Source organism: Hevea brasiliensis, chromosome 14 (assembly GCF_030052815.1).
Source record: "Hevea brasiliensis isolate MT/VB/25A 57/8 chromosome 14, ASM3005281v1, whole genome shotgun sequence".
In the NCBI taxonomy this organism is placed as follows: Eukaryota; Viridiplantae; Streptophyta; class Magnoliopsida; order Malpighiales; family Euphorbiaceae; genus Hevea; species Hevea brasiliensis.
The window spans coordinates 5,851,716-5,864,341 of NC_079506.1; the positions used below are offsets into that span (position 1 = coordinate 5,851,716).

Sequence of the window (12,626 nt, forward strand, 5' to 3'; positions counted from 1 at the left end):
GATGAGATTGAATTGAATAAAGGAGAAATGCCGAAGGGAGATTGATTCTCTCGAGATTGCATTATGAGGAGGGAAATGCATCTTTTTTAAGAAATCTATTTTACTTATTTATCAATTATGTAAATTAAGGCGGTTAACTTAGCTAGGAGCCTAATTATTAATTTTTTGAAATTCAAAAATCTAATTGGACAAAAAAAAAAAAATTTATGGTAGCTCAATTCAACCTTGGCTAGTAATTAATTCTAGGGCTTTCTCTAAGTCATCAGCCGGAGAAGTCTTATATATGCTGTCGCAAGACAGCAATGGCAAAAATTGAGCTTTATATTCCACACTAAAGCAAAGCAAAGTTAAACATAATCATTGCAAAATCTCCAATGACAGTTTCTATGCATTTCTTTACCACGTATTGTTAACTTCACAGTAAATAAGGCGAAGAGAGAAGAGAATGAAGCTTTAATTATTTGTATATAAAATATAATAAATTACAACATACTAATATAAAATCCTGGAACGATTAGTCTTTGCCCCAACCTTCAAATAGCAATTGCTTGCTTAATTTTTTAATCTCCTTTTGGCCTAATCTCTATCCCTTGAACAATGATACGACTTTTCCAGTGATCACCTTTCACTTGTAAATTTATCTTCAATTTTCCATCTCCGCCGTTCTCGCTATTGAACTCACCCAATTCAATCTCCAGCCACCCATCTACTCTCTCTTTCGGGTATTTGCCATAGCTTTCTCCAGCAGCCACGGAGGGTTGCAACCCCGAAACCCGGCTGCAGTTTAACAAACCAGTTAGCCTTCTTAAAGTTTGGTATTGCCGCCTCTGTCCTCTTACTGAAACCAAAAAAACACTACGCTTAATCCTTTTTACTTCCAGCAAGTTCCACAATGAACTCTGCAGAATGGCTTTCAAACCCATAAGCTGCTGTTGTCAATTTGAACACCAAGTAAGCCGCATACAATGTTTTTGGGGACAACATCTGGATACTAATTTCGCCTTTGATTTGAAACCAACACACTCTAATAAGCTCAGCCACTTCTGAAAATCTGTTCGCACAAAGCTTCAATAAGTTTCATAATCATAAAAATAGATGGAAAATAAGGATAAAGGAGAGAAAGGGAGAGGCCTGGAATCTGGGTCCGGTACCCATCTCCAATAATCTGGAGAATTACTCTAGACATGTGTAAGGTCCCTTGCGGAAAGCATGTAGCATTTCCTCCCTGTCCATTTCTCCAATGCAAAGCTCTGTTAATGGAAAGGACATGATAAGATACAGTTCTCAAATCTGACAAGCAGGAATTGGAGGAGGAGCAGAAGGGAGTGAGAATTACCTTTTTGCCATCGTCGATGAGAATCGGAGAATCAGAGAGGCTGAGATGACTGTCGACAGACATCAGGGAGGACCTGAAAACAATTGAACGTTTGCTAACATTCTGCAATGAAGTTTTGGGGGGTAATATATTTAATTTTTAGAATGGAAAATTTTTATTTTTTTGGCTAAATTAATTCCTTTCATTCAAACTCAAATCACTCCTAACTTTTTTTTTTAAATATGCTTCATTTTTAATTAACAAATAAATAAATAAAATAAAATTTGAAGAACACCAACACTACCATAGCTGCAAGGGAAGGGTTTTAGAAAATTGTTACCCTCTACATTTGTCTCCTAGTTTTTTTTTTTTTTATGTTTTTATTAAATATTGTTTAGTTATTTTTAGAATTTAAAATATAAAATTAATATTTTATTATTAAAAGATAAAAATTTAATCTTAATTAAAATTGTTGACTGATGGGACTAAAAATATATTTAAGGCCTAATTTTGGAAGTAAATTTTTTAAAATCAAAAAATCCTTTAAAATTAGATTAATTTTAATAATTGTTTTTAAATTTATATGATTATAATATTATAATTTTTTAATTATAAAATGTAATATAAAATAATTTTATATAATAAAATTTTTTTACTTTAAATTAATAATTTTTCAATTAAACAACGACCTTCGATTAATAATTTTATGACAATATTTAGAAAAATTTTACTATTTAAAATTTAAAAATTGAGATAATTTTATGTTATATTTTTAAATGAGAAGTTATAGTATTATAATTATATAAATTTGAAGATAATTTTTAAAATTTATCATTTTAAGTTTCCAATAATTAATCTTATATTCAAAAAAATCATTATCAATAATTATTTAATTTGATCAGATTCAACATCCACTCCAAGCCATATACTTGTTTTCAAGGATTCAAAGCCAAATAAGCTTGAAAACATTGGGATAATGGTGGGACGCTCATATAAGCTTCTAAATTAATTCAAATTTAATTGATAAAAATTAGGAGTAAAAATCGGTTGTGATTGATTATTATAGAAAACATATGAAGGGATAATATTTATGACCACAATCTCAACAACTACATCAAAAACATAATCAAATCGTTATGATTGCAACACAAAAAGCTTGACAAACTTGAAGATTGGGCATCAACAAGAACATCCACCTAAGAACGTGGTGGACAACTATTTAAGTGTTGACATTCGGGGGGTGTGGACCATTTTGTTAAATTAGATTTGCTTGATGAGAAATGCCCGCTATTTGAGAGGCTCCTGTATAGGTCTTTGAGGCAACAAGAAACTTTGATTAGAAATTTTCCATCCGTGTAAATCTCTCATAAGCAGAATGGTGTTTGAATGTGGAATTGAGCTCTGTATTTTGAGGAAAACATTCTCAAATAACTCGCATTGTTGGTCCAAGAAACTCCGGGAATATCCTGTGTCCAGTGAACATACATAGTTAGCATTCTGCAGAAGAGGCAGATGGGAGGTCACATCTGCAGTCTATGACCTTATACCTGCTTCAGCATGTGAACCAATTGTTTCTTCCTGCATACATCATTACAGAGAGAAGTATTTGACCATTGTTAATACATCAGACAAGAAACCATATATCTGCAATCTGACGAAGTCTTTGTTACATTGAGAAAATGCTCATGACTTCCCAGCATCCTGATGATCTCATCATTTTGGTAGCAGAAGGCACCTCCTTTTCTGTTGGAGTAGTTGATAGATTTTTACTTTTTGTTGTATTTAAACATTTTGTAAGCATTGTAAGTGAGATGATTTCAAAGCTTCCACTTCAAAATTCTCTGTTTTCTTGTATTCTCTGCACTACTATTCTAACACTCCCTCTATAACCTAATGCTTGGATGGTCAAGGAAAGGAACCCATTAAGATGGTGACATAATTACAAAACCAAGCTTTTTGAAAAAATAAATTGATAAAATAAATAAAAACATATGGTACTTACATTTGATGTAAACTGCACATTTGCTTTGTGCCTACACAAAAGAGAATGCAAGTAGAGATTACTAGATGCACTTCTTTCCATAGTTTAAGATAGGAATGTAAATATTATAGCTGATATTAAATCCCTAAAATCAAGGGATTTCTAGATTAGGATAATTGTATAGTTTCCAAGCATGAGATGGACTTACTTGGACTTGAACCAATAGTTATTAAAAGGTTAGACCTAACCAAATAGCTTAGTTAGCCTTTGCCCTTATAAGCCCATTGAATTTGTTGTATACTTTAAATGTGGGATTGGAACTCTTTTAACAGTTTGTAGTAACACATGGAGTCAGCAATGAATATTAAAATATGGTAACAAAATATCAACCTGAATCTAATAATGGTTCTCAAATGATGCTTGTTAAACTCATTCTATGTAAGAATCTATACAGATGCATAATTAGATTAAAAATAGCCAACACATGCTATGCTACTTAGTGCAAAACAACAACCAAACTACATATACGTATAACAGATAACATGAACCATGATAAGCTATGGTACATAGTAACTCAATTACTCATCTGATGATATGCACAAAAACTAATAACAAAATTAATAACTCAATTACTCATCTGATGATATGTAAATTTTTAATATTTAATAATAAATAAATAAACAAAAAGAAAAATTCAATAAAATTAGTCAAATTAATAGTGGGACAAAGAAGAAAGGTAAATGTGAATTAATGGTGATGATGTGAAAGAAAAAATAGAAAGGGTTAGTGTGAATGCAAGAAAATTAATTAAAGACCTTAATAATGAAAAGAAAAGATAATAATGAAGATAAGATTATATATATATGTGGAAAAAGGGTTTCCACCACAAACAAACAAAAGTGAGCAATACTAAGTGATGTATGACTATTTCACAAAATGGCCCAGCTAGGCTCCACGCATAAAAAAAACGACAATAGAAAACAGTAAAAAGTGACATTTGGATCACAAGATGGAGTCGTTCCTACTAAGATCACATTTGGATCCATTTCCATTATTTCTAACACAAACAAAGAAAAAGTTTTGAGAAAAGAAATTTTGCAGGCAAAATTTTCTCAATGAAATTCTAAAATAAAGATTTTTCCCAATGTAATACCATGAGCTCCATAAAATTGTGAATTTTTTTCTATTTTAGAGAGTGTGGATGATTATTGGTGTCGGTTCATGATATTGAGTTTGAAATTACTTCCATTAAAATGGCTTAAATCAATTTGGTTTAGCTCTTCCTCGCTATATATTTATTTTCAATTGTTATGAAAATATATTAGTAAATATAGGTTTCTAATACTAACTATATATTTTAATATGAAAATATAAATGTTGGGATTCTTTAAATTAATTGCAGCTTGTGCTCACATAAAGATTATATGAAATCTTTTCTCTAAAAAACATAATGGAGTTTAGTTGAGTTTGATGAAAGATTAAAAGAATTTAATTGCAATTGATAGTTAATCAACAAATGACATTAATTAAAATCACGATGAATTGTTATTTCTTTTTTATGTAAATAATACAAGATATTATTTTTTCTAAGTTTTATTTTTTTTTTCCTTTTTAAATTTGTTAATATATATGATTTATTTATTCATTATCTAAAAATTTCTGTTTACTGAATCAAAAGATCATCAATTGATTAATTACTAGTCCAATATATACTGAAAAAAAAATGATTTATTTATTCATTTTTTACTTGATTAATTAAAAAAAATGATTTTTTTTTTCTTTAATAAGAAGAAATTAGCCTTTAGCTATACAATCTCGAAGCTATTTTTCTTATGTCTTCAATGAAATTTTTTTTTTCATCAAATTGTTGAGGTAAAAAGATTATAAAGTAATTTAAATTCGCTAAATTTGAACAGATTTATAATTCTTATTAATTTATATAAAATTTTAAATTAAAGAGGAGGAACGATCGAGGAGGAAGAAAAATAAAGGAAACAAAAATCTAAGAATATGGCATACCACTAAATATTTCTTCTTCTAATATATTTGGAAAAGCAGCAAGGTTCTAATATATCTGTCAATTGGGGACAACCAAGGATCAACAACTATATGCAGTCTTCTTTTTATTGAATAAATCCTTGAAACTTTTTAATCAACCAATAAATGCTCTTAATCCACAGTTTATCTTTAAATCTAGGTGATTAAGTTCAAAATCTTAATTTTTAATTAATAATTTTCAGCTCTCGATCATTCAATCAAATAAAAACTATACCTAATAGGATCTAACATTAGGTAAGTCAATAAAATACATAAGGAATGAATCAAAACTTATAAATATTATAAATTGAATAAAATCTATGTAAATCTATAAATTAATTCAAAATATTATAACCCAACTTTGAAATCTTAAAAAATCTGCTCACTCATAATAATATTTATAATGGAAACTATCAAAATAAACAAAAGGAACAAGAAATTGAGCTAAGAATAGAAAAACTCATATGAAGAAAGTCTCAAAACTCAAAAAATCTGCAACTGTAATGTTATTTTTGTAGCAGAAAATCCAGCAATGGTGTATTTCTCTTCTTCTTTTTCTCATAGTTTTTTTCTCCCCCTTCCTCCTTATTTATTTATTTTTTTTTCATATGGCTTATTTTGGAAAGGAGGAGAATAAGATGTATATACATGTCAAAAAATTATTCTAGAAAAATCTAATAAGAAGAAAGATAAAAAGGTACAAGAAGTGGTGAGGTATTAAAAATAATCGTAGTCAATGCTAAAGTTTCACCAAACAACATGACCCAATGTTAGATTTCGACAGGCCCCATGTTTGGCAAAGAACTAATATTTTTTCAGTTTGCTAAAGTAATACTACCCAACAACACGGGGCATGTTATTTTGTTTGAAAATCACTCTCTTTAAAATTTTTTTCTTTGCTGCACTTTAAGTTAGTTTGTTTGAAAATCTCTGCACTTTAAGTTTCTCCTTGCTGCACATGACATGTAACAATAGCCGATGTAAGAACTCAAGAAAATTTCTATCTCTAATTCTCCAAGCAGAATTTCTTTAGCTTTTTCATCACTTTGAGTTATCTCCACTTGCACTTTTTTATCTTTAAATCATTTAAAACCTATTAAAAAAAATTTTTAAAAAATCAAATATAAAATATTAAAAATAACAATTTAACTAAAATAAAGGTTAAAAATGCTATAGAACATAAAGTTAAAGGGGAAAATGGATACAAAAATACCTTAAAATGCCTACATAAAATAAGTACATCAACAACCAATGATTAACAACTATATGCAGTCTTCTTCTTTTCCCCCTCGACAAATGACTCGTGTCATCAGTCCAATTGACTAGGAAAATCAACAGGAGAAAGATAAGTTACTCAGAAATGTCTGATTTCAGCAGGTTGCATACATGGCTTGTGTCAAAGCAACTTGTTACACCATCAATCTGTAGTCACTGTCTTGATATCTTCTCTGCTTCAGTTTGTTAACTGAACATTCAAATCTGTCCTGCAAACATAATAAATGAGAGATGTCATGCAACAATTGCCAATTGTTCTTGGCAGTGCATGGAATCTGCAGATAACTATCACAATACAATAAAGTTTAAATGACTGACCAGGATAGGCAGTGAGGTTTGTTTAGCCTGCATTTTTGACAAATTTTCACACATCTGCTTCCCGAAGAAATCTTTGCCTCAAACAATATTGCTCCTGACAGTTAAACACCTTATAGCTTTTGAACTCTTTGCAGTGACTAAAATTGAGATCTTAGAATGAATTTAAACCTTTCAACTTTCATTATTTAGCAACCTCCATATTCTCAATAGAAGTTGACTTTTGAAGTAACAAGTCAGAAAACATAGGCCAAGTCCTGAAGAGAAAAACGCAAATGAGTGCAGAAAGCGAAGAATATCTAACTAATAATCTCTAGATAACTGTAATGGAAGGAAACAAAATAACATCACTAGCATTATTCCTCATGCAAGATTTCATCCAAAGACCAAAGTCAAGATTACTAGAAGGCAAGAGTTCATGTGTTAATTAAAACACTAAAAGCATTAAAACAAAAGTAACCAAACAGAGACTTGGATACCCATAGATTTATAGAATTGAGTTTGACTAGTACTCTGTTATGATTAATAAGGAGAATAAGGGACTGCGATTGTATGTGAAAGAAATAGAATAGTTAGGATGGCCTGTGGTAGTTAATTGAAAATTTGAAATTTGATAAGAAGGTTGTAATTGGCATGAACATTCATGGAAAGAGCTGGTAACTATATAAATAATAGCTATTGTATTTGAAGAAGATTGATTTCTGGAAAAATATCAAGAGCCTATTCAATTTCTCTAAGTCATCAGCCAGAGAATTCTTATATATGCTGTGGCAAGGCAGCAATTGCAAAAATTGAGCTTTATATTCCACAATAAAGCAAAGCAAAGTTAAACATTATCATTGAAAAATCTCAGAGGTAGTTTCTATGGATTTCTTTACCACAAATTGTTAACTTTAGAGTAAATAAGGCAAAGAGAATGAAGCTTCAATTATTTGTATATATAATATAACAAATTACAACATATTAATAGAAAATCCTGAAAAAAAAAATAGTCTTTGGCCCAACCTTCAATTAGCGATTGCTTGCTTAATTTTGCTTTCTCCTTTCGGCCTAATCTCTATCCCTTGAACAATGACACCACGTTTCCGGCGACCACCTGTCTCCCGTAAACATATCTTCAATTTTCCATCTCCGCCTTTCTTGTTACAGAACTCAACCAATTCAATCTCCAGCCACCCATCTACTCTCTCTTTCGGGTATTTGCCATAGCTTTTTCCGGGAGGCACAGAGGGTTGCGAACCCGAAACCCGGCTGCAGTTAAACAAACCAGTTAGCCTTCTTAAAGTCTGGTGTTGGCGCCTCTGTCCTCTTACTGGAACCAAAAAACCACTACGCTTATCCTTTTCACTTCCAGCAAGTTCTACAGTGATCTCTGCTGGATGTCCTTCAAACCCATAAGCACTTGTTATCAATTTGAACACCGAGTACGCCGCATATGATATTTCTGGGGAAAACATCTGGATACTAATTTCGCCATTGATTTCAAACCAAAAAACATCAATAAGCTCAGCCACTTCCGAAAAGCTGTTCGCACAAAGCTTCAGTAAGTTTCTTAATCAAAAAATTAGATGGAAAATAAAAGAGAGAAATGGAGAACCTGGAATCTGGGTCGGGTAACCATCTCCAATAATCTGGAGAATTGGACCAGATAATTGTAAGGTCCCTTGCAGAAAGCATGTAGCATTTCCTCCCGGTCCATTTCTCCAATGCAAAGCTCTGTTAATGGAAAGGACATGATAAGATAGAGTTAATCTGAGAAGCAGGAATTGGAGGAGGAGAAGGGAGCGAGATTACCTTTCTGCCATCGTCGATGAGAATCGGAGAATCACAGAGGCTGAGATGACTCTTTGCAGACATCGAGAGGACCTGAAAACGGTTGAACGTTCGCCGGCACTCTGTTTGCAATGAAGCTTTTGGGTAATATATTGAGTTTTCATAATTGAAGCAAGCATAAAAATGCCCTGACCAAATAAGTCTATTTTTAATTTTTTACAAACTCATCTTAGTCTTAATTTAGTAAAATATTATATTTTTAATAATGAAATTATTATTTTTTTTTAAATTATTTATTATTTTTAATTAAAATAAAAATAAAAATAAATATTGAAGAACACCCAGAAAACCATGGCTACAAAAAAATTCAAACAGAAATCAGAGAAATATATATATATATATATATATATATATATATATATATATATATATATATAAAATTGATCTCATAAAATTAAGTCTTTTGATTTATTAATGTATTTAAAAATTTATCATATATCATATTTTTTAATCTACATAATTTAACGATTTGTTAAATAATATTCATTTATTTTAAATATGAATTATTTTAAATTTAATTTATTATATTTAATTATAAAATTTAAATTTTTTTTTTCTTTTAAAGAGAGAAGAATAAAATATAGATCATAAATTAAGAAATTATTTAACACTTAATTATTATTATTATTATTATTATTATTATTATTATTTCTTAAATATTATCCTAATATTTAAGATTTTATTTTGGACAAACTATTTCTAATTATTCAAAATTTTAATAAAAATTTTAATTGTATTTAATATAATTAACTAAAAATTTTATTATTGATTAAATTTTATATTATAATTTTAAAATATAAAATTTTACAAAAATAAATACTAAATTATATATTAAAATAAAAAATAAATAAGCCACCCAATGTGCAAAAAAATAACTAGTTTTATTTGAATTTGGAACGCCATTGGTGATTTCTGTTTAAAATCCAAAAACTACAAAATCAAAATTCAACCCTAAACCCACAAAATCTCTGTAATCCATAAATTTAGAAATTCGGAAACTCCATAAAACAAGAAATCACCTATTATAGCTAAAGCAATAAACCCAGAAACAAAACAAATCAGTAAGGGAGAGACTTACAAACTCAAAAACCCAATCAAGCGAAATTCAAAATTCATTCTATTTCCTCCACCAGCTGCTTCTTCCAATTTCCTACTCCAAGGCCACTAACTCTGGACTCGTCCCTCTCAAATGGAAAGGGAGCTTCCCGAGAAGAAAAAGATGAGAGGAAACCGTTAGGTCGTGCTATCGAGGTTGAAAGTCTGAAATCGAATCTCCCTCCAAATGAAACTATGGGTGTCATTTTTAAAACTATTGGTAGTTGATTTGAACTTATATCCTTTTTAAAATGATGTGCACATTGAGGACTCTTATTTGGAAGTAATTTTTTCAAAAGAAGAGTTGGGCCATATTTATTTGTGAAAAATAATTATTTATTATTTATTTTTAAATTTTAAGAACATTTTTTTTAACAAAACATAGGAAATGCACTAAATTGTTATTAATAATAAAAAATAATTTATTATTTTAAAAATTAAAAAGATTATTAATATTTTTTATAATTAAAAAATTATTATAAAGTATATTAAAAAAATTGACCAAATTAAAAATTTTACAGTAGCTCAATTCAACCTTGGCTGGTAATTCAAAGGCTTTTCATCAGCCAGAGAAGAGAAGATGAAAAAAAAAAAAATGGTTATAGTAATTATTAAGGCAAAAATACACATGGCTAGTAATTATGAAGTTCCAATATTAGTAAATAGGGCAAACAGAGAAGAGAATGAAGCTTAATTCTGTTGTGGATCTGCCATCAACAAGAGCATCCACTTGGTGGGACAACTATTGAAGTGTTGACATTTGAGGGGTGTGGATCATTTTGTTAAATTAGATTTGCTTGATGAGAAATGCCTGCAATTTGAGAGGCTCCTCTATGGGTCTTTGAGACAACAAGAAACTTTGATTAGAAATTTTCCATCCATGTAAATCTCTCATAGGCAGAAGGGTGGTTGAATGTGGAATTGAGCAGACAGTTGAGGAAAACATTCTCAAATAACTCGTATTGTTGGTCCAAGAAACTTCGGGAGTATCCCATGTCCAGTGAACATATAGGGTTAGCATTCTGCAGAAGAGGCAATTGAGAATTTGCTTAGATATTCACATCTGATTTTCATATTTCATTTTCGTTAATCAGCCGAAATCATGGTTTTTAAGGTTTTAGTGTAGCACATAGTAACCCAATTACTTGTCTGATGATAAATATACACAAAAACTAATAACAAAATTAATACCTGGCAAAAGCTAATCCATAGGGATAACAAGTCCACTCTGCCCACAGAAACCTGCATAAAACATCTTGCAGTATAGCTTGTGACACACCCGTCCCTAACCTATAGAATTTCCCCTAAATTTTACAGCTAAAAGAAACCATAAAACCTATTAAGCTCCATGCCCATCAAACATATTTAAATACACAACTATACATATATCCTCTCTGTGAGGATCAAAAGAAAATATTTACAGATCAGAGCCTCTATTGATTGAGAAGAAAACTCAACAGCGAAATTTGATTCTTCACCAGTATTTCACTCCAAAGCAAATGCAGCAAGTACCGTAGATTCTGTACACAAGTGATTGAAAAGACAACCAAATGCATAAACCTTTTAGCATAATTCAAGATTTAATGACATCATTACTAAGAGAATAAGGGGCAAAAAAAAGGACTTGAATAGTTTTTAGTACTTGCTAAGTGATATCATATGCAGGGCAGTTAACAGAATTGCAGAACATATATATTATACATGGTGTAAAAAAATAACCTTCTAAACTCTATTGAATTTGAAGGATATGAACATGCCTAACTTCTTAGTAATAAATGATGTCCCATTGCCTCAAGTTGGGCAAAAGCATTCCATCATGAAGGCATCTGATCATTTTGAGTACTGGAAAGTAATCTCCGGTATGGCCTTTAAGGGCTTGCCATCACAAGTCGTCTTCATCATTCCATCATGCTGGGTCATAGAACCACTTGTTGCTCAACTTTCAAGGGAGGTGAGATGTTGGATGTATCTAGACACATAAGGCAAACACAAAAGAACCTGGATCATTGTCCTCACTTCTCCAGGAGTTGGGAAATTCTAAATTCTTAATAACATCCTGAAAATATCGAATTAATTGTGGTTGTATTAGAAATTCAAGTTACTCGTGTAAGAAAAAATTTCACCCGCTGGAACAAAAGAAACATAAAACTAATGAAAATAGCATACCACCAATTTCTTGCAACACTTAGCATATAAGAAGATGGAGTTACAAGTAACTGCTCCCTTATCATCATGCCTTGGTTTCTCAATATCTGCACTATTAACTTCTGCGAATGGAATCAAAATCAAACTTTTTAAATGCATTAAAGAAAATGAATAAAGAAGAATACTCTGGATAAAAGCATTACCAGCCAATTCATTTAGCACCCTTTGAATTTGTTCACCACTTCCCAGTTGATTAGAACTAGTCCAAAGCCCATGCATTGTGCGGGAATTTTGTAGTGTGTTTAAAGTATGAATTTAAAAGAAAAAATGATAAAATAATAATTTTTTAAATCATTTGACATTTTAAATAAATTAAAAAATTTTATTTAAAATATATAATTTAAATAAAAAGATTATAGTACTATAAGGAAACTTATGGATTTCTTACATATATTGCTGCCATGACACCTTGGTTTTTTTATAAGCAAGAACTTTATTAATAAAATGCTAGGAAAAACTTAGCTTGTAACTCATACTAAACCCAGACCAATAGGTCTCCCAATACACCCACCTAATGAGAAACGAGCTAAGTGAAAAAACCTAGCTAGAACGATACAAACACCAAGACAA

The 12,626-nt window shown here is 30.4% G+C and overlaps 1 protein-coding gene and 1 long non-coding RNA gene across 2 annotated transcripts; both read right to left on the bottom strand.

Moving 5' to 3' along the window:
- Positions 1 to 453: 453 nt before the first annotated feature.
- Positions 454 to 10,071, bottom strand: LOC131172537 (uncharacterized). Its single transcript, XM_058133510.1, has 7 exons — positions 9,835 to 10,071; positions 8,718 to 8,818; positions 8,521 to 8,639; positions 7,935 to 8,447; positions 1,152 to 1,409; positions 1,024 to 1,051; positions 454 to 929 (listed from the first exon to the last, which is right to left on the bottom strand). Exons 2-7 carry the CDS (start codon positions 8,778 to 8,780, stop codon positions 561 to 563), a joined length of 1,350 nt encoding a protein of 449 aa, XP_057989493.1. The 5' UTR covers positions 8,781 to 8,818; positions 9,835 to 10,071; the 3' UTR covers positions 454 to 560.
- On the bottom strand, positions 2,373 to 3,912 carry LOC131173424 (uncharacterized). The gene is made up of 2 exons (XR_009143738.1): positions 2,863 to 3,912; positions 2,373 to 2,781 (listed from the first exon to the last, which is right to left on the bottom strand). It is a non-coding gene; the product is annotated as an uncharacterized LOC131173424 (long non-coding RNA).
- Positions 10,072 to 12,626: the final 2,555 nt, after the last annotated feature.